The sequence below is a fragment of the Bombina bombina genome, chromosome 3 (genome assembly GCF_027579735.1).
Source record: "Bombina bombina isolate aBomBom1 chromosome 3, aBomBom1.pri, whole genome shotgun sequence".
Taxonomy (NCBI): domain Eukaryota; kingdom Metazoa; phylum Chordata; class Amphibia; order Anura; family Bombinatoridae; genus Bombina; species Bombina bombina.
Window position 1 is genome coordinate 1,186,160,789 of NC_069501.1, and position 22,350 is coordinate 1,186,183,138.

A 22,350-nucleotide genomic window follows, 5' to 3' on the forward strand; every position below is an offset into this window, starting at 1 on the left:
GGGTACTTTCCTCCTATAGCCTTGTGGACAAAGATAGGGCCTGAGTTAGGATTTGCTTAGGCCATCATCAAAATAGGGCAGCATCACAGTATGGGAGAAGCAGTGAGAATTATGTCCCACAAGTTCCCATTGCTCTAAAGCCAGCAATAGCTCTACTCTAGAGACTGATATGGACTACGGCTACACCCTGGATAAAGTAGCACTCTCTGGCACTACTTATAAAATAAAAAACTCTTGATTGAAGAATCTAATCTTACACCTCACTTTACCTCTTCCTATCACTAACGTAGGCAAAGAGAATGACTGGAGTGGGAGGGAAGGGAGGAGCTATATATACAGCTCTGCTGTGGTGCTCTTTGCCTCCTCCTGCTGACCAGGAGGCGTAATCCCACAAGTAAGGATGAAATCCGTGGACTCATCGTGTCTTTTAAAAGAAATAAAGGTGAAGGTGATGTTTGCAAACAATCAAATGCACTCCAGCAGGTAAAATGGACCATTGTGAACACATTAAAGCGGTGCAAATTTTAGAGTGCAATGTCCCTTTAATACATGGAGCTAAACTTTCTCAATGTTAATTAAAAGCTTTTTCATTTTACTTAGTGGAAACTGTTTAAAGTATCCTATACTGAAGACATCTAAATCAGATAAAACAAACAGGACCTGCAACTGGCTCCCGTCCTCTTTCTGAATCAAGTGGCAATATTTTATTTTCTGTACCTATATAGGCATGTAGATATTTTATAAAGTATTATATATTTTTGCTTGAATAAACAAAATTTGTAAACTGAGGTCACTGTCTCTATGCGTTACAAAAATTCAAACTAGTTCCTCATCTGAAAAAAGAAACACTAGGAGTTAGCACATTTGTTTAAGATTTATTAGCCAGCACTGATATAGAGGAGCAGGACACAAACTTGTTTATGAACCAGAAATGGTTGTTTGTACATAGATATATTTAGAGTCTTGCTCCCGATACCGTATGTTACTCAACCCTGGTGTAGATCTCCTTGGGTATTTATTGGCTGACTGCACCATGAGCCATGATTTTGTGCAATAAAAAGAATAAATATTTAGATAATTAAACATTTTACACTATCTAAAATGTAAAAATTCTATAAAGAATTTTACAAATTGTTATTTCTACAATCAAGATCTCGGATTTATTTAGCTCAGAGAAACAAGGAATTATAAACCTGATGTAGACAACAAAACAAGGCTGGTGGTTACTGCCACATTAATATTATTACCACAATCGTCACTTGATAGCTATAAAAACCTGAAACCCTTAATTTGAATGGTGGGGCCCCTACTTTAAAATGAGGGGTCTTTAAAAAGAGTTGAAGTCTTATTATTTCCCGGCCATCCCCTCAAAAAATAAAAAACAAACAATGATGTGAGATATTTGTGATTATTATGACAATAGTCGGGCACCTAGACAGACACAGGACGACCTCTTTAAAGAAAGATAAATATTACCTGTTTGAAATAAGGGGTCTCACACCCATTAATGTATTGTGGGACATGACAGTACATATAACCTTAGGCCAACTGATCATTGGACCTCTCCTCTTTCATTTTAAAGCTTATATGGGGATGTCATCATGATTCTGTTTAGAGCCCATAGTACCCTAAAAGTCACCTAGTAAACAGGTGACTGCAATTCCTATGGCAATCACCTACTACTTACAAGGGCATGAAACTCCCTCTTTCATGTAAACATTATTGTATGTGTTTGTTGTATGCTGTGTGTAGAGGTGCTTCTTTGGACTACATTCTCCCATACATCAAAGACCTTAGGTAAAAGTGACTGCCATTTAATGGGAATCACCTACTAATGTCACGGTCATGAGAGCTCAGATTGAGAAAAACACAATAGCAGGTGTTATAATTACCTTGTTGTTATTGCTGTATACGGAGATCCAAGCTACTGAACATATAGAAAGCTGCTGTGACTACACATGTAGCATGAAAACAAACGGCAGATGAGCAGAGGAACTGATTAGTTCCCTCTGTTATACATACCCAAATACTGTGTGACATTATGAGTAATATTTATAGTCCTTCTTTCACACAAGAAAGCACATAGGGCCTGATTCCCTAAAGCTCTCTGATTTGGAGATATTCTATAAGACGCCTCATCCCTATTATTATGCTCTCAATGATTAGGGACACTAAACCCAAATGTTTTCTTTCATAATTCAGATAGAGCATGCAATTTTAAGCAACTTTCTAATTTACTCCTATTATCAATTTTTCTTTGTTGTCTTGCTATCTTTATTTAAAAAGCAGGAATGTGATGCATAGGAGCTGGTCCATTTTATGCTGAGATCCTAAGTTATGCTTGCTTATTGGTGGGTAAATGTCAGTCTCCAATAAGCAAGCGCTATCCATGGTGCTGAACCTAAAATGGGCTGGCTGCTAAGATTTACATTTCTGATTTTAAAATAAAGATAGCAAGAGAACAAAGAAAATGTTATAATAGGAGTAAATTAGAAAGTTACTTAAAATTGCATGCTCTATCTGAATCATGAAAGAAAAAAAAATTGTTTAGTGTCCCTTTAAAGGTAATTTTATTAGGAATTGTGTATCTTATTACAGGAAGTTCACTAATATTCTTTGTCTCTCTTTTTAATTTGCTATATCTAAAATAAGGCAACAACAAAGCACATATTAGTTTATATGACATTCTATACAGTACATGAATAGTTTTACCTTGTATGTGGTCGTTCACTTGACAACTTAACATCCAAGTTCCAACAGTTGAGGGTTTCATTTCCACGGTGACAAATGTTGCAGGAAATAGACTAATAACATCAGCTCTGTGCCCTTGGTTAGTGATTGTGTGACCGTAAAAATATGCCGAGTGGACGTCGACTTCATTACCCATTCCAAACAAATGCCAGGACACTGAATCTCCGAGACACATGTCGAGAGCAGGTAAATTTCCAAAAAGGTAGCCGTTGACAGCTGAAAAGAGTTAACGTTTACATTGTTACCCACGTAATAAAAGTATATTTTGTAAACAGTTCATTCCTTATGAAATTAAAGTTACTTATACAAATACTAAATAAATGTGAGTGCTAAGACACAAAGTTACTGATATAAATACCAAATAAATGTGCTAAGACAAAGTTCTTGATATAAATACCAAATAAATGTGCTAAGACACAAAGTTACTGATATAAATACTAAATAAATGTGAGTGCTAAGACACAAAGTTACTTATATAAATACTAAATAAATGCCGAGTGGACGTTGACTTCATTACCTAAACAGTTCATTCCTTATGAAATTAAAGTTACTTATATAAATACTAAATAAATGTGAGTGCCAAGACCCAAAGTTACTGATATAAATACCAAATAAATGTGCTAAGACAAAGTTCTTGATATAAATACTAAATAAATGTGCTAAGACACAAAGTTACTGATATAAATACTAAATAAATGTGAGTGCTAAGACACAAAGTTACTTATATAAATACTAAATAAATGCCGAGTGGACGTTGACTTCATTACCTAAACAGTTCATTCCTTATGAAATTAAAGTTACTTATATAAATACTAAATAAATGTGAGTGCTAAGACACAAAGTTACTGATATAAATAACAAATAAATGTGCTAAGACAAAGTTCTTGATATAAATACTAAATAAATGTGCTAAGACACAAAGTTACTGATATAAATACTAAATAAATGTGAGTGCTAACACAAAGTTACTAATATAACTATTTTTATTATTATTATTATCATTTATTTGTGCCGCAAAATTCCGTAGCACTGGGTACAATGATAGGGGTATACAATGACGAGGATTTGTGATAAAATACAAACCATAACAAAACAAAACAAATCTAGTACAGGAGGAAGATGGCCCTGCTCCGGAGAGCTCACAGTCTACAGGTTTAGGTAGCAGAAACATAAGGTTGGGGTAGCTTGTCACATTGGTTGTAGTTGCAGCAGTGAGTCAGGCAGTTCATGTATTAGTTTGGTTCGGATGAGGGATGGAGGAGAGATGGTAAGCCTCTCTGAATAGGTGGGTTTTCAAGGAGCGTCTGAAACTATACAAGGTTGGAGACAGTCTTATGGAGCGGGGTAGAGAGTTCCAGAGGACAGGAGCAGCAAGTGCAAAGTCTTGGAGGCGGGAGTGGGATGTAGAGAGGAGTGGAGAGACGTAGGTCAGAGGTTGATCGAAGAGGACGGGATGGGGAATATTTCATGATGAGAGAGGAAATATAGTTGGGAGTTAGACTGTTGAGTGCTTTGTAAGTTAGGGTTAATACTTTAACCCTTTAAGGACACAGCTTTTTGTTTGCTCAATTGTTTTATGACGGAAAAATTCCGTCATATGTCCTTAAGAGGTTAAATTGTATTCTGGAGTGTATGGGGAGCCAGTGTAGAGACTGGCAGAGTGGAGCAGCTGATGTAGATCGCGACTTAGGTGGATGAGTCTAGCAGAAGCATTCATAATAGATTGGAGGGAGCAGAGTCGGTGTTTTGGAAGGCCATTTAGGAGTAGATTGCAATAATCAATGCGTGACAGGAATGAATAAGTAGTTTTGTAGTCTTTTGAGTAAGGAACGGACAAATTCTGGAAATGTTACGTAGGTGTGAACGGCAGGATTTGGTAAGTGCTTGTATATGTGGGTTGAATGTGAGCTCTGAGTCTAGTGTGACCCCCAAGACAGCAGACCTGGGGTAAGGTGTTGAGAATAGAGTCTCTAAACATCTCGAAGAGGGGGGGAATAAGAAGCAGCGTAGTTTTGGACAGATTGAGTTGGAGGTAGTGTGAAGACATCCAAGAGGAAAGTGTTGATTTTAGTGCCGAATTATACTGTAAAGCAGTGTTTTTCAACCAGTGTGCCGTGGCACACTAGTGTGCCGTGAGAGATCCTCAGGTGTGCCACAGCAGACTGACAACCGTGTGACATTTTTTAAACTTTGCTTGTTTTTTACTCCCAGTGCAGGGGTAGTTTGTAGGAGGCATGGCATAACAGCACAATACATACAGTATGTGTGTGTTTGTGTGTATGTGTATGTTTGTGTGTATGTGTATATATATATATATATATATATATATGCTGTATTAGGCTACAATGTGTGATTTTTTTTAAATTTTGGGATGGTGGTGTGCCATGGAATTTTTGTAATGTAAAAAAGTGTGCCACGGCATAAAAAAGGTTAAAAATCACTGCTGTAAAGCAACGTTTGGGCAAGAGAGGGATGAGATGTCAAAAAGCAGAGGATTCAGTTGAGTCGAAAAGTCTGAGATCCAAGTCATTTAAATTCCTGTAAGGTATCAGTTTCTTGGGGGCTTGCAAAAATGTAGCAGATAGAGAATGAGAGAAAGTTAGTAAATGCTAAATAAATTTGCTAAGACACAAAGTTACTGATATAAGTACTAAATAAATGTGCTAAGACACACAGTTACTGATACAAATACTAAATAAATGTGAGTGCCAACACACAATTACTGATATAAATATTAAATAAATGTGAGTGTTAAGACACAAACACCTAGACTACAAATTTTGCGCCATAGAGGGTGCAAAACGAACGCAACAAAAGTTGCATTATTTCACCCTCCATAGTGCTGCCATTACGAGTTTTTTAAAAGCTGCCTTGTGCATGCGATATAGCTGCATTAAGCTCCATACCGCACAAAATCCAAGCGCTGCTTTGACTTGCTCGTGCACGCTTTCCCCATAGACATCAATGGGGAGAGAGTGTTAGGAAAAAAACTAACACCTGCGATCACAGAGTGAAAAGTTCCATAACGCAGCCCCATTGATGTCTATGGGGAAAAAACCCTGATATAAACCTAACACCCTGATATAAACCCCAAGCATAAACACCCCTAATCTGCCGCTCCTGACATCCCCGACACCTAAATAAAGTTATTAACCCATAATCTGCCGCTCCTGACATCCCCAACACCTAAATAAAGTTATTAACCCATAATCTGCCGCTCCTGACATCCCCAACACCTAAATAAAGTTATTAACCCTATTCTGCCGCTCCCTGACATCGCCGCCACTATAATAAAGTTATTAACCCCTATTTCCCCACACCCCAACATCGCCCACACTATAATAAAGATATTAACCCCTATTTTGCTACTCCCCAATATCGCCGCCACTAAATAAAGTTATTAACCCCTAAACCTCTGGCCTCCCACATCACTGCCACTAAATAAACCTATTAACCCCTAAACCGCCGGCCTCCACATCATAACAACTTTAATTAAACTATAATAACCCCTAAACCTAACCCTAACCGTAACCCTAACCCTCCCTAACTTTAACATAATTAAAAAAGACCTAAATTAAAGTTACAATTATTAACTAAATAATACCTATTTAAAACTAAAAACAAACTTACCTGTGAAATAAAAATAAAATCTAAGCTAGCTACAATATAACTAATAGTTATATTGTAGCTAGCTTGGGTTTTTATTTCATAGGTAAGTTTGTATTTATTTTAACTAGGTAGACTAGTTAGTAAATATTTATTAACTATTTACTAACTACCTAGTTAAAATAAATACAAACTTACCTGTGAAATAAAAAACCTAAGCTGCCTTACACTAAAACCTACCATTACAAAAAAAAAACTAACCTTACAAAAATAAAAAAAAATTACCATTACAAAAATAAGAAAAAAAATTATCCAAAACAATAAAAATTATTACTATTCTAATACCCTGTTTGAAAAAAATAAATAATAAAAAACAAAAAACCTAATCTATAATAAACAACCAAGGGCCCTTAAAAGCGCCTTTTGTAGGCGCTGCCCTAAAGAAATCAGCTCTTTTGCTAAAAAAGAAAAACAAACACCCCCTAACAGTATACAAACCCCCCAAAATAAAAATAAAGTTAAACCTAATCTACCCATTGCCCTGAAAAGGGCATTTGTATGGGCATTGCCCTTAAAAGGGCATTGAGCTCTTTTAAGATTGCCCAATAGCCCTAATCTAACAAAAAAAAAACACTCCAAAAAAACCTTAAAATAACACTAACCCCTCTTTAGGTACTCACAGTTGCTGAAGTCCGGCTTGAACGATCTTCATCCCAGCGGCTCCATCTTCATTCAGACGGCTCTATCTTCATCCATCAAGGGACCGACATCTTCTTCATCCCTGCGGAGGCGGAACGGTCGATGCGCGGAGGCGGAGGTCCAGGCGAAAGTCCAAGGCCATCGATCATGCTGTTCAAATCAGCCAAAAGGATTTAAGCAGCTCTCATTCCTATTGGCTGATTCGAACAGCCAATATGATTTTAGCAGCTCTAATTCCTATTGGCTGATTTAAAATTACCAATAGGAATGCAATCGTACCCCCAGTATAAAAGGGGTACCTTGCATTTGAATCCTCAGTGTGCCACGGACGATTAGGGTGTTTTATTTTGGGGTGTTTTTTTTTAAACAGGGTATTAGAATAGGAATAATTTTTATTGTTTTGGATAATTTCGTTTGTTATTTTTTGTAATGGTAGTTTTTTTTATTTTTTTGTAATTTTAGTATTTTTGATTTTTTGTAATGGTAGGTTTTAGAGTAAGGCAGCTTAGGTTTTACTTTTATTTCACAGCTAAGTTTGTATTTATTTTAACTAGCTGGTTACCTAGTTAAAATAAATACAAATTTAAAGGGACAGTCTAGTCCAAAATAAACTTTCATGATTCAGATAGGGCATGTAATTTTAAACAACTTTCCAATTTACTTTTATCACCAATTTTGCTTTGTTCTTTTGGTATTCTTAGTTGAAAGATAAACTTAGGAGGTTCATATGCAAATTTCATAGACCTTGAAGGCCGCCCCCTAATGAATGCATTTTTACGTTTTTTACCACTAGAGGGTGTTAGTTCATGTGTGTCATATAGATAACACTGGGCTCACGCACGTGGAATTACCTAGGAGTAAGCACTGATTGGCCAAAGTGCAAGTCTGTCAAAAGAACTGAAATAAGGGGGCAGTTTGAGAAGGCTTAGATAGACAAGACAAGATAATCACAGAGGTAAAAACAGAATTTATGCTTACCTGATAAATTACTTTCTCCAACGGTGTGTCCGGTCCACGGTGTCATCCATTACTTGTGGGATATTCTCCTCCCCCACAGGGAAAGGCAAGGAGAGCACACAGCAAGAGCTGTCCATATAGTCCCTCCCAGGCTCCGCCCCCCCAGTCATTCGACCGACGGTTAGGAGAAAAAAAGGAGAAACTATAGTGTGCCGTGGTGACTGTAGTGTATAGAGAAATAAATTCTTCAAACCTGATTAAAAAACCAGGGCGGGCCGTGGACCGGACACACCGTTGGAGAAAGTAATTTATCAGGTAAGCATAAATTCTGTTTTCTCCAACATTGGTGTGTCCGGTCCACGGTGTCATCCATTACTTGTGGGAACCAATACCAAAGCTTTAGGACACGGATGAAGGGAGGGAGCAAATCAGGTTACCTAAACAGAAGGCACCACGGCTTGCAAAACCTTTCTCCCAAAAATAGCCTCCGAAGAAGCAAAAGTATCAAATTTGTAGAATATGGACAAAGTGTGCAGAGAAGACCAGGTCGCTGCCTTACATATCTGATCAACAGAAGCCTCGTTCTTGAAGGCCCATGTGGAAGCCACAGCCCTAGTAGAGTGAGCTGTGATTCGTTCAGGAGGCTGCCGTCCGGCAGTCTCGTAAGCCAATCGTATGATGCTTTTCAGCCAAAAGGAAAGAGAGGTAGCAGTAGCTTTTTTGACCTCTCCTCTTGCCAGAATAAACTACAAACAGAGAAGACGTTTGTCTGAAATCCTTTGTTGCTTCTAAATAGAACTTTAAAGCACGGACTACATCTAAATTGTGTAACAAGCGTTCCTTCTTTGAAACTGGATTCGGACACAAAGAAGGCACAACTATTTCCTGGTTAATATTCTTGTTGGAAACAACCTTTGGAAGAAAACCAGGTTTAGTACGCAAAACAACCTTATCTGAATGGAACACCAGATAGGGCGGATTACACTGCAGAGCAGATAATTCAGAAACTCTTCTAGCAGAAGAATAGCAACCAAAAACAGAACTTTCCAAGATAACAACTTGATATCTATGGAATGTAAGGGTTCAAACGGAACCCCTTGAAGAACTGAAAGAACCAAATTTAGACTCCAGGGAGGAGTCAAGGGTCTGTAAACAGGCTTGATCCTGACCAAAGCCTGAACAAAAGCTTGAACATCTGGCACAGCTGCCAGTCGTTTGTGTAACAAGACAGATAAAGCAGAAATCTGTCCTTTTAGAGAACTCGCTGATAATCCCTTATCCAAACCTTCTTGGAGAAAGGAAAGGATCCTAGGAATTTTAATCTTACTCCATGAGAATCCCTTGGATTCACACCAACAGATATATCTTTTCCATATTTTATGGTAATCTTTCTAGTCACAGGTTTTCTGGCTTGTACCAGAGTATCTATCACAGAATCCGAAAACCCACGCTTAGACAAAATCAAGCGTTCAATTTCCAAGCAGTCAGCTGGAGAGAAACTAGATTTGGATGTTCGAATGGACTTTGTACTAGAAGATCCTGTCTCAAAGGTAGCTTCCATGGTGGAGCCGATGACATATTCACCAGGTCTGCATACCAAGTCCTGCGTGGCCACGCAGGAGCTATCAAAATCACCGAGGCCTTCTCCTGTTTGATCCTGGCTACCAGCCTGGGAATGAGAAGGAACGGTGGAAACGCATAAGCTAGGTTGAAAGTCCAAGGCGCCACTAATGCATCCACTAGAGTCGCCTTGGGATCCCTGGATCTGGACCCGTAGCAAGGAACCTTGAAGTTCTGATGAGACGCCATCAGATCCATGTCTGGAATGCCCCATAATTGGGTCAACTGGGCAAACACCTCCGGGTGGAGTTCCCACTCCCCCGGATGAAAGGTCTGACGACTCAGATAATCCGCCTCCCAGTTTTCCACTCCTGGGATGTGGATCGCAGACAGGTGGTAGGAGTGATCCTCCGCCCATTTGATGATCTTGGTCACCTCTCTCATCGCCAGGGAACTCCTTGTTCCCCCCTGATGGTTGAAGTAAGCAACAGTCGTCATGTTGTCTGATTGGAATCTTATGAATCTGGCCTTTGCTAGTTGAGGCCAAGCCCGGAGAGCATTGAATATCGCTCTCAGTTCCAGGATGTTTATCGGGAGAAGAGACTCTTCCCGAGACCATAGACCCTGAGCTTTCAGGGAATCCCAGACCGCGCCCCAGCCTAATAGACTTGCGTCGGTCGTGACAATGACCCACTCTGGTCTGCGGAAGCTCATTCCCTGGGACAGGTGATCCTGAGTCAGCCACCAACGGAGTGAGTCTCTGGTCTTCTGATCTACTTGAATCACTGGAGACAAGTCTGTATAGTCCCCATTCCACTGTTTGAGCATGCACAGTTGTAATGGTCTTAGATGAATTCACGCAAAAGGAACTATGTCCATTGCTGCAACCATCAACCCTACTACTTCCATGCACTGAGCTATGGAAGGCCGAAGAACAGAGTGAAGAACTTGACAAGCGTTTAGAAGCTTTGACTCTCTGACATCTGTCAGGAAAATCTTCATTTCTAAAGAATCTATTATTGTTCCCAAGAAAGGGACTCTTGTTGACGGAGACGGGGAACTTTTTTCTATGTTCACCTACCACCCGTGAGATCTGAGAAAGGCTAGAACAATGTCTGTGTGAGCCTTTGTCTTTGAAAGAGACGACGCCTGAATTAGGATGTCGTCCAAGTAAGGTGCCACTGCAATGCCCCTGGGTCTTAGAACCGCTAGAAGGGACCCGAGCACCTTTGTGAAAATCCTTGGAGCAGTGGCTAGTCCGAATGGGAGAGCCACAATAGGTAATGTTTGTCCAGAAAGGCGAACCTTAGGAACTGATGATGATCTTTGTGGATAGGAATATGCAGATACGCATCCTTTAGATCCACGGTAGTCATAAATTGACCCTCCTGGATTGTAGGTAAAATCGTTCGAATAGTTTCCATTTTGAACGATGGCACTCTGAGAAATTTGTTTAGAATTTTTAAATCCAGAATTGGTCTGAAAGTTCCCTCTTTTTTTGGAAACTACAAACAGATTTGAGTAAAACCCCTGACCTTGTTCCACAGTTGGAACTGGGAGTATCACTCCCATCTTTAACAGGTCTTCTACACAATGTAAGAATGCCTGTCTCTTTACTTGGTTTGAAGATAAGTGAGATATGTGGAACCTTCCCCTTGGGGGTAGTTCCTTGAATTCTAGAAGATAACCCTGAGAGACTATTTCTAGTGCCCAGGGATCCTGAACATCTCTTGCCCAAGCCTGAGCAAAGAGAGAGAGTCTGCCCCCTACTAGATCCGGTTCTGGATCGGGGGCTACCTCTTCATGCTGTCTTGGTAGCAGCAGCAGGTTTCTTGGCCTGTTTACCCTTGTTCCAGCCTTGCATTGATTTCCAAGCTGGTTTAGTCTGGGAAGCGTTACCCTCTTGTCTAGAGGCTGCCGAGTTGAAAGCCGGTCCGTTCCTGAAATTGCGAAAGGAACGAAAATTGGACTTATTCTTAGCCTTGAAAGGTTTATCTTGTGGGAGGGCATGGCCCTTTCCCCCAGTGATGACTGAAATAATCTCTTTCAATTCTGGCCCAAAAGGGGTCTTACCTTTGAAAGGGGTATTAAGCAATTTTGTCTTGGAAGATACATCCGCCGACCAAGACTTTAGCCAGAGCGCTCTGCGCGCCACAATTGTAAACCCTGAATTTTTTGCCGCTAACCTCGCTAACTGCAAAGCGGCGTCTAAAATAAAGGAATTAGCTAACTTAAGTGCGTAAATTCTGTCCATGACTTCCTCATACGGAGTCTCCCCACTGAGCGACTTTTCCAGTTCCTCGAACCAGAACCACGCCTCTGTAGTGACAGGAATAATGCAAGAAATAGGTTGAAGGAGGTAACCTTGCTGTACAAAAATCTTTTTAAGCAAACCTTCCAATTTTTTATCCATAGGATCTTTGAAAGCACAATTGTCCTCAATAGGAATGGTCGTGCGCTTGGCTAGAGTAGAAAACTCCCCCTCGACCTTAGGGACTGTTTGCCATGTGTCCTTCCTGGGGTCGACCATAGGGAACAATTTCTTAAATATAGGAGGAGGGACAAAAGGTATGCCTGGCTTCTCCCACTCCTTATTCACTATGTCCGCCACCCGTTTAGGTATCGGAAAAGCATCAGGGTGCACCGGGACCTCAAGGAACTGTCCATCTTGCACAATTTTTCTGGGTTGACCAGATTGTCACAATCATCCAGAGTAGATAGCACCTCCTTAAGTAATGCGCGGAGATGCTCTAATTTAAATTTAAATGTCACAACATCAGGTTCTGCCTGCTGAGAAATTCTTCCTGTATCAGAAATTTCCCTATCTGACAAACCCTCCCTCACTGCCACTTCAGATTGGTGTGAGGGTATGACAGAAAAATTATCATTAGCGCCCTCCTGCTCTACAGTGTTTAAAACAGAGCAATCGCGCTTTCTCTGAAATGCTGGCATTTTGGATAAAATATTAGCTATGGAGTTATCCATTACTGCCGTCAATTACTGCATAGTAACAAGCATTGGCGCGCTAGAAGTACTAGGGGTCGCCTGCGCGGGCATAACTGGTATAGACACAGAAGGAGATGATGTAGAACTATGTCTACTTCCTTCATCTGAGGAATCATCCTGGGCAACTTTACAATTTGTGACAGTACTGTCCTTACTTTGTTTGGACGCAATGGCACAATTATCACACTATATTTGAAGGGGGAACCACATTGGCTACCATACATACAGAACATGATCTATCTGAAGGTACAGACATGTTAAACAGGCTTAAACTGGTTAATAAAGCACAAAAACAGTTTTAAAACAAAACCGTTACTGTCTCTTTAAATGTTAAACAGGGCACACTTTATTACTGAATATGTGAAAAACTATGAAGGCGAAAGTCCAAGGCCATCGATCATGCTGTTCAAATCAGCCAAAAGGATTTAAGCAGCTCTCATTCCTATTGGCTGATTCGAACAGCCAATATGATTTTAGCAGCTCTAATTCCTATTGGCTGATTTAAAATTATCAATAGGAATGCAATCGTACCCCCAGTATAAAAGGGGTACCTTGCATTTGAATCCTCAGTGTGCCACGGACGATTAGGGTGTTTTATTTTGGGGTGTTTTTTTTTAAACAGGGTATTAGAATAGGAATAATTTTTATTGTTTTGGATAATTTCGTTTGTTATTTTTTGTAATGGTAGTTTTTTTTATTTTTTTGTAATTTTAGTATTTTTGATTTTTTGTAATGGTAGGTTTTAGAGTAAGGCAGCTTAGGTTTTACTTTTATTTCACAGCTAAGTTTGTATTTATTTTAACTAGCTGGTTACCTAGTTAAAATAAATACAAATTTAAAGGGACAGTCTAGTCCAAAATAAACTTTCATGATTCAGATAGGGCATGTAATTTTAAACAACTTTCCAATTTACTTTTATCACCAATTTTGCTTTGTTCTTTTGGTATTCTTAGTTGAAAGATAAACTTAGGAGGTTCATATGCAAATTTCATAGACCTTGAAGGCCGCCCCCTAATGAATGCATTTTTACGTTTTTTACCACTAGAGGGTGTTAGTTCATGTGTGTCATATAGATAACACTGGGCTCACGCACGTGGAATTACCTAGGAGTAAGCACTGATTGGCCAAAGTGCAAGTCTGTCAAAAGAACTGAAATAAGGGGGCAGTTTGAGAAGGCTTAGATAGACAAGACAAGATAATCACAGAGGTAAAAACAGAATTTATGCTTACCTGATAAATTACTTTCTCCAACGGTGTGTCCGGTCCACGTTGTCATCCATTACTTGTGGGATATTCTCCTCCCCCACAGGGAAAGGCAAGGAGAGCACACAGCAAGAGCTGTCCATATAGTCCCTCCCAGGCTCCGCCCCCCCAGTCATTCGACCGACGGTTAGGAGAAAAAAAGGAGAAACTATAGTGTGCCGTGGTGACTGTAGTGTATAGAGAAATAAATTCTTCAAACCTGATTAAAAAACCAGGGCGGGCCGTGGACCGGACACACCGTTGGAGAAAGTAATTTATCAGGTAAGCATAAATTCTGTTTTCTCCAACATTGGTGTGTCCGGTCCACGGTGTCATCCATTACTTGTGGGAACCAATACCAAAGCTTTAGGACACGGATGAAGGGAGGGAGCAAATCAGGTTACCTAAACAGAAGGCACCACGGCTTGCAAAACCTTTCTCCCAAAAATAGCCTCCGAAGAAGCAAAAGTATCAAATTTGTAGAATATGGACAAAGTGTGCAGAGAAGACCAGGTCGCTGCCTTACATATCTGATCAACAGAAGCCTCGTTCTTGAAGGCCCATGTGGAAGCCACAGCCCTAGTAGAGTGAGCTGTGATTCGTTCAGGAGGCTGCCGTCCGGCAGTCTCGTAAGCCAATCGTATGATGCTTTTCAGCCAAAAGGAAAGAGAGGTAGCAGTAGCTTTTTTGACCTCTCCTCTTGCCAGAATAAACTACAAACAGAGAAGACGTTTGTCTGAAATCCTTTGTTGCTTCTAAATAGAACTTTAAAGCACGGACTACATCTAAATTGTGTAACAAGCGTTCCTTCTTTGAAACTGGATTCGGACACAAAGAAGGCACAACTATTTCCTGGTTAATATTCTTGTTGGAAACAACCTTTGGAAGAAAACCAGGTTTAGTACGCAAAACAACCTTATCTGAATGGAACACCAGATAGGGCGGATTACACTGCAGAGCAGATAATTCAGAAACTCTTCTAGCAGAAGAATAGCAACCAAAAACAGAACTTTCCAAGATAACAACTTGATATCTATGGAATGTAAGGGTTCAAACGGAACCCCTTGAAGAACTGAAAGAACCAAATTTAGACTCCAGGGAGGAGTCAAGGGTCTGTAAACAGGCTTGATCCTGACCAAAGCCTGAACAAAAGCTTGAACATCTGGCACAGCTGCCAGTCGTTTGTGTAACAAGACAGATAAAGCAGAAATCTGTCCTTTTAGAGAACTCGCTGATAATCCCTTATCCAAACCTTCTTGGAGAAAGGAAAGGATCCTAGGAATTTTAATCTTACTCCATGAGAATCCCTTGGATTCACACCAACAGATATATCTTTTCCATATTTTATGGTAATCTTTCTAGTCACAGGTTTTCTGGCTTGTACCAGAGTATCTATCACAGAATCCGAAAACCCACGCTTAGACAAAATCAAGCGTTCAATTTCCAAGCAGTCAGCTGGAGAGAAACTAGATTTGGATGTTCGAATGGACTTTGTACTAGAAGATCCTGTCTCAAAGGTAGCTTCCATGGTGGAGCCGATGACATATTCACCAGGTCTGCATACCAAGTCCTGCGTGGCCACGCAGGAGCTATCAAAATCACCGAGGCCTTCTCCTGTTTGATCCTGGCTACCAGCCTGGGAATGAGAAGGAACGGTGGAAACGCATAAGCTAGGTTGAAAGTCCAAGGCGCCACTAATGCATCCACTAGAGTCGCCTTGGGATCCCTGGATCTGGACCCGTAGCAAGGAACCTTGAAGTTCTGATGAGACGCCATCAGATCCATGTCTGGAATGCCCCATAATTGGGTCAACTGGGCAAACACCTCCGGGTGGAGTTCCCACTCCCCCGGATGAAAGGTCTGACGACTCAGATAATCCGCCTCCCAGTTTTCCACTCCTGGGATGTGGATCGCAGACAGGTGGTAGGAGTGATCCTCCGCCCATTTGATGATCTTGGTCACCTCTCTCATCGCCAGGGAACTCCTTGTTCCCCCCTGATGGTTGAAGTAAGCAACAGTCGTCATGTTGTCTGATTGGAATCTTATGAATCTGGCCTTTGCTAGTTGAGGCCAAGCCCGGAGAGCATTGAATATCGCTCTCAGTTCCAGGATGTTTATCGGGAGAAGAGACTCTTCCCGAGACCATAGACCCTGAGCTTTCAGGGAATCCCAGACCGCGCCCCAGCCTAATAGACTTGCGTCGGTCGTGACAATGACCCACTCTGGTCTGCGGAAGCTCATTCCCTGGGACAGGTGATCCTGAGTCAGCCACCAACGGAGTGAGTCTCTGGTCTTCTGATCTACTTGAATCACTGGAGACAAGTCTGTATAGTCCCCATTCCACTGTTTGAGCATGCACAGTTGTAATGGTCTTAGATGAATTCACGCAAAAGGAACTATGTCCATTGCTGCAACCATCAACCCTACTACTTCCATGCACTGAGCTATAGAAGGCCGAAGAACAGAGTGAAGAACTTGACAAGCGTTTAGAAGCTTTGACTCTCTGACATCTGTCAGGAAAATCTTCATTTCTAAAGAATCTATTATTGTCCCCAAGAAAGGGACTCTTGTTGACGGAGACGGGGAACTTTTTTCTATGTTCACCTACCACCCGTGAGATCTGAGAAAGGCTAGAACAATGTCTGTGTGAGCCTTTGTCTTTGAAAGAGACGACGCCTGAATTAGGATGTCGTCCAAGTAAGGTGCCACTGCAATGCCCCTGGGTCTTAGAACCGCTAGAAGGGACCCGAGCACCTTTGTGAAAATCCTTGGAGCAGTGGCTAGTCCGAATGGGAGAGCCACAATAGGTAATGTTTGTCCAGAAAGGCGAACCTTAGGAACTGATGATGATCTTTGTGGATAGGAATATGCAGATACGCATCCTTTAGATCCACGGTAGTCATAAATTGACCCTCCTGGATTGTAGGTAAAATCGTTCGAATAGTTTCCATTTTGAACGATGGCACTCTGAGAAATTTGTTTAGAATTTTTAAATCCAGAATTGGTCTGAAAGTTCCCTCTTTTTTTGGAAACTACAAACAGATTTGAGTAAAACCCCTGACCTTGTTCCACAGTTGGAACTGGGAGTATCACTCCCATCTTTAACAGGTCTTCTACACAATGTAAGAATGCCTGTCTCTTTACTTGGTTTGAAGATAAGTGAGATATGTGGAACCTTCCCCTTGGGGGTAGTTCCTTGAATTCTAGAAGATAACCCTGAGAGACTATTTCTAGTGCCCAGGGATCCTGAACATCTCTTGCCCAAGCCTGAGCAAAGAGAGAGAGTCTGCCCCCTACTAGATCCGGTTCTGGATCGGGGGCTACCTCTTCATGCTGTCTTGGTAGCAGCAGCAGGTTTCTTGGCCTGTTTACCCTTGTTCCAGCCTTGCATTGATTTCCAAGCTGGTTTAGTCTGGGAAGCGTTACCCTCTTGTCTAGAGGCTGCCGAGTTGGAAGCCGGTCCGTTCCTGAAATTGCGAAAGGAACGAAAATTGGACTTATTCTTAGCCTTGAAAGGTTTATCTTGTGGGAGGGCATGGCCCTTTCCCCCAGTGATGACTGAAATAATCTCTTTCAATTCTGGCCCAAAAGGGGTCTTACCTTTGAAAGGGGTATTAAGCAATTTTGTCTTGGAAGATACATCCGCCGACCAAGACTTTAGCCAGAGCGCTCTGCGCGCCACAATTGTAAACCCTGAATTTTTTGCCGCTAACCTCGCTAACTGCAAAGCGGCGTCTAAAATAAAGGAATTAGCTAACTTAAGTGCGTAAATTCTGTCCATGACTTCCTCATACGGAGTCTCCCCACTGAGCGACTTTTCCAGTTCCTCGAACCAGAACCACGCCTCTGTAGTGACAGGAATAATGCAAGAAATAGGTTGAAGGAGGTAACCTTGCTGTACAAAAATCTTTTTAAGCAAACCTTCCAATTTTTTATCCATAGGATCTTTGAAAGCACAATTGTCCTCAATAGGAATGGTCGTGCGCTTGGCTAGAGTAGAAAACTCCCCCTCGACCTTAGGGACTGTTTGCCATGTGTCCTTCCTGGGGTCGACCATAGGGAACAATTTCTTAAATATAGGAGGAGGGACAAAAGGTATGCCTGGCTTCTCCCACTCCTTATTCACTATGTCCGCCACCCGTTTAGGTATCGGAAAAGCATCAGGGTGCACCGGGACCTCAAGGAACTGTCCATCTTGCACAATTTTTCTGGGTTGACCAGATTGTCACAATCATCCAGAGTAGATAGCACCTCCTTAAGTAATGCGCGGAGATGCTCTAATTTAAATTTAAATGTCACAACATCAGGTTCTGCCTGCTGAGAAATTCTTCCTGTATCAGAAATTTCCCTATCTGACAAACCCTCCCTCACTGCCACTTCAGATTGGTGTGAGGGTATGACAGAAAAATTATCATTAGCGCCCTCCTGCTCTACAGTGTTTAAAACAGAGCAATCGCGCTTTCTCTGAAATGCTGGCATTTTGGATAAAATATTAGCTATGGAGTTATCCATTACTGCCGTCAATTACTGCATAGTAACAAGCATTGGCGCGCTAGAAGTACTAGGGGTCGCCTGCGCGGGCATAACTGGTATAGACACAGAAGGAGATGATGTAGAACTATGTCTACTTCCTTCATCTGAGGAATCATCCTGGGCAACTTTACAATTTGTGACAGTACTGTCCTTACTTTGTTTGGACGCAATGGCACAATTATCACACTATATTTGAAGGGGGAACCACATTGGCTACCATACATACAGAACATGATCTATCTGAAGGTACAGACATGTTAAACAGGCTTAAACTGGTTAATAAAGCACAAAAACAGTTTTAAAACAAAACCGTTACTGTCTCTTTAAATGTTAAACAGGGCACACTTTATTACTGAATATGTGAAAAACTATGAAGGAATTATCCAATCTTTACCAAATTTTCACCACAGTGTCTTAATACATTCAAAGTATTGCACCCCAATTTTCAAGCTGTTAACCCTTAAAATGTGGAAACCGGAGCCGTTTTTCATTTTAACCCCCTTACAGTCCCAGCCACAGCCTTTGCTGCAACTTCACCAATCCCAGGGGGGTATATGCTATCAAATGAAGCCTTCTAGGAACGTTTTTAGTGGATTCCAGACCCACACACATGCAGCTGCATGTACTGAACTCAAAATTAACTGCACAGTAATGGCGCGAAAAATGAGGCTCTGCCTACTACAGAGAAAGGCCCTTTCTGACTGGGAAGGTGTCTTAACAAGTGCCTGGTGCTAAAAACGTTCCCCAATGTTATAAAAGTGTGAAATACAACTTCAAACTGCATATAATACTTAAATAAAGCAATCGATTTAGCCCCTAAAAGTGTCTACCAGTTTATAGCCCATAATAAGCCCTTTATTCTGTTTGAGACTAAGAAAATGGCTTACCAATCCCCATGAGGGGAAAATGACAGCCTTCCAGCATTACACAGTTTTGTTAGAAATATGGCTAGTCATACCTTGAGCAGAAAAGTCTGCAAACTGTTCCCCCCAACTGAAGTTATCTCATCTCAACAGTCCTATGTGGAAACAGCAAACGATTTTAGTAACTGCTGCTAAAATCATAATCCTCTCACAAACAGAAATCTTCATCCTTTTCTGTTTCAGAGTAAATAGTACATACCAGCACTATTTTAAAATAACAAACTCTTGATAGAAGAATAAAAAACTACAACTAAACACCACAAACTCCTCACCATCCCCGAGGAGATGCTACTTGTTCAGAGCGGCAAGGAGAATGACTGGGGGGGCGGAGCCTGGGAGGGACTATATGGACAGCTCTTGCTGTGTGCTCTCCTTGCCTTTCCCTGTGGGGGAGGAGAATATCCCACAAGTAATGGATGACACCGTGGACCGGACACACCAATGTTGGAGAAATGTGTATTAGAATAACTATGTTGGTTATGCAAAAATAGGGAATGGGTAATAAAGGGATTATCCTTCTTTTAAAACAATAAAAATTCTGGTGTAGACTGTCTCTTTAAATGTGAAATAAAACCTAAGTTAGCTACAATATAACTATTAATTATATTGTAGCTAGCTTAGTTTTTATTTTTATTTCACAGGTAAGTTTGTTTTTAGTTTAGAATAGGTATTATTTAGTTAATAATTGTAATTGTATGTCTATTTTAATTATGTTAAAGTTAGGGGTGTTAGGTTTAGGGTTAAATATAGTTTAATTTAGGTTGTTGCGATGTGGGGGCCGGCGGTTTAGGGGTTTATAGGTTTATTTAGTGGCAGTGATGTGGGAGGCCAGAGGTTTAGGGGTTAATAACTTTATTTATTGGCGGCGATGTCGGGGTGCGGCGGAATAGGGGTTAATATCTTTATTATAGTGTGGGCAATATTGGGGTGCCAGGGAATAGAGGTTAATAACTTTAGTATAGTGGCGACGATGTCGGGGAGCGGCGGAATAGGGGTTAATACATTTTATTAGTGGTGGCGATGTCGGGAGCAGCAGATTAGGGGTTAATAAATGTAATTTAGTGTTTGTGATGCGGGAGGGCGGCGGAATAGGGGTTAATAGGTAGTTTATGGGTGTTAGTTTACTTTGTAACAGTTTAGTTATGGGTTTTGTGTAACAGTTTTGTTGTGTAAAACTCATATCTACTGCTCTCAGATTGCGAAACGGATCGTGTCTGTATAGGCTGTAATGCAAGCTTTTTAGCCTCACCGCAAAACTCGTAATGGGAGCACTATGGAAATTCCATGCAAAAACGTAATTTTTTTTCGAGTGCGGGACTGATATTGCATTACAGGCTAAAAGGCTTGCGGTACAGTAATGGCTGCGTTGCTGTTTTGACGCTGAAATGGCCATTTTTCAGCGTTAAAACACGAACGCAAAACTTGTAATCTAGGTGTATGTTAATGATGTAAATACTAAATAAATGTGAGTGCTAAGACACACAATTTATATTATTTACACGAACTGAAATATGGTGCATATTTTATTTTTTAATTTTTCATGAACAAATACGTTTCTATGTTGAATCTGAAAGCACATTTTAAAATGTTCTTCAGATTTTCCATTGCGAACAAAATTAATATATTTATACTTGTGGAGCCATGTCCCTTTCAACCAATAAAGCTGCTTAAGCAATCTTTCAGGTAGATTACTAGTTTTGCTTTTAACGCTGAAAAAAAATGGCAATTTCAGCATAATGGCAGTAACGCAGCTATTGCTAGTCGTGTCTGTATAGCTATGCCGCAAGCATTTTAGCATGTAACGCAACGTCCATTCTGCACTCAAAAAATTTATGTTTTTGCGTGGGATTTTAATAGTGCCGGTATTACAGGTTGTGCGGTCCGGCTAAAAAGCTTGCTTTACAGCCTATACCGACACTATCCATACCGCCATCTAAAAGCAGTAGTTATGAGTTTTGCACCACAAAAATGTTAATAATAAAGTTATTAACCCCTAAACCTCCAGACTCCCACATCTCCACAACTAAAGAAACCTATTAACCCCTCAACCTCCTGCTTTGAACAGCCAATAGGATTTTAGAAGCTCTCATCCTATTGGCTGATTTGAATTTGAAGAATCAAATCAGCCAATAGGAATGCAAGGTACGCCATTTTGAAACGGCTACCTTGCATTGAAGCTTCAGTGTACAGCGGGGACCGTGAAAGAAGACGCTCCCACGATGGATAAAGATGTTGCCGCCTGGATGAAGACTTCTCGCCGCCTGGATGTCCGGACTTCAGCAACCGTGAGTAGATATTCTGGGGTTAATGTTAGGTATTTTTTGGGGTGGGTTTTTTTCAGATTAGGGTTTGGGCTTTTGAAAAAGAGCTAAATGCCCTTTTAAGGGCAATGAAAAACATAAATTATTCTTACCTGATAATTTTCTTTTCTTCTGATGGAAAAAGAGTCCACAGCTGCATTCATTATTTTTAGGAAAATAGGAACCTGGCCATCAGGAGGAGGCAAAGACACCTCAGCCAAAGGCTTAAATACTCATCCCACTTCCCTCATCCCCCAGTCATTCAGCTGAGGAACAGTAGAAGAAATATCAGGGTGAAAGGGGCCAGAAGAATAAAAAAGGATGCCCCACATAAAAATTACGGGTGGGGAGCTGTGGACTCTTTCCTTCAGAAGAAAAGAAAATTATCAGGTAAGCTATAGAGGACACTGAATGCCAAGACTGGAGGTTACAATAGGCAGCCCATTCGGAGGACACCAATCCTGAAACCACTGCCCAACAAAAATCCCTGCTTCGTCCGAAGCCAAGAGAACTTAAAAGAAAAAGCCCCAAGGACACTGACCCGCAGATAGTCCAGCAGCCTAGCTAGAGACCACAAATGGGACTCAACTGAGCCAACAGTCTTCCGGGAGACACCGACGCCCAACAGTCGGTTACCCACCACTCACCCCGCACTAATGAAGGGAACACCAGCCTGAACTCCCAAGGGGCAAGGCAAGGAAGAAGCGAAGGAAAACCGGGAGTACACCACATCCAAAAAGGAAAAACCCCTAATAGTGAGCCCAGCTCGCAAG

The 22,350-nt window shown here is 41.0% G+C and overlaps 1 protein-coding gene across 1 annotated transcript in view; it reads right to left on the reverse strand.

The window, feature by feature from the left end:
- HEPHL1 (hephaestin like 1) overlaps positions 1 to 22,350 on the reverse strand; it is a 387,436-nt gene that overhangs the window by 198,511 nt on the left and 166,575 nt on the right. The window contains exon 5 of the mRNA XM_053708616.1: positions 2,713 to 2,967. Within this exon, the coding sequence (XP_053564591.1) occupies positions 2,713 to 2,967 (255 nt within the window). The remainder of the gene's footprint in view (positions 1 to 2,712; positions 2,968 to 22,350) is intronic.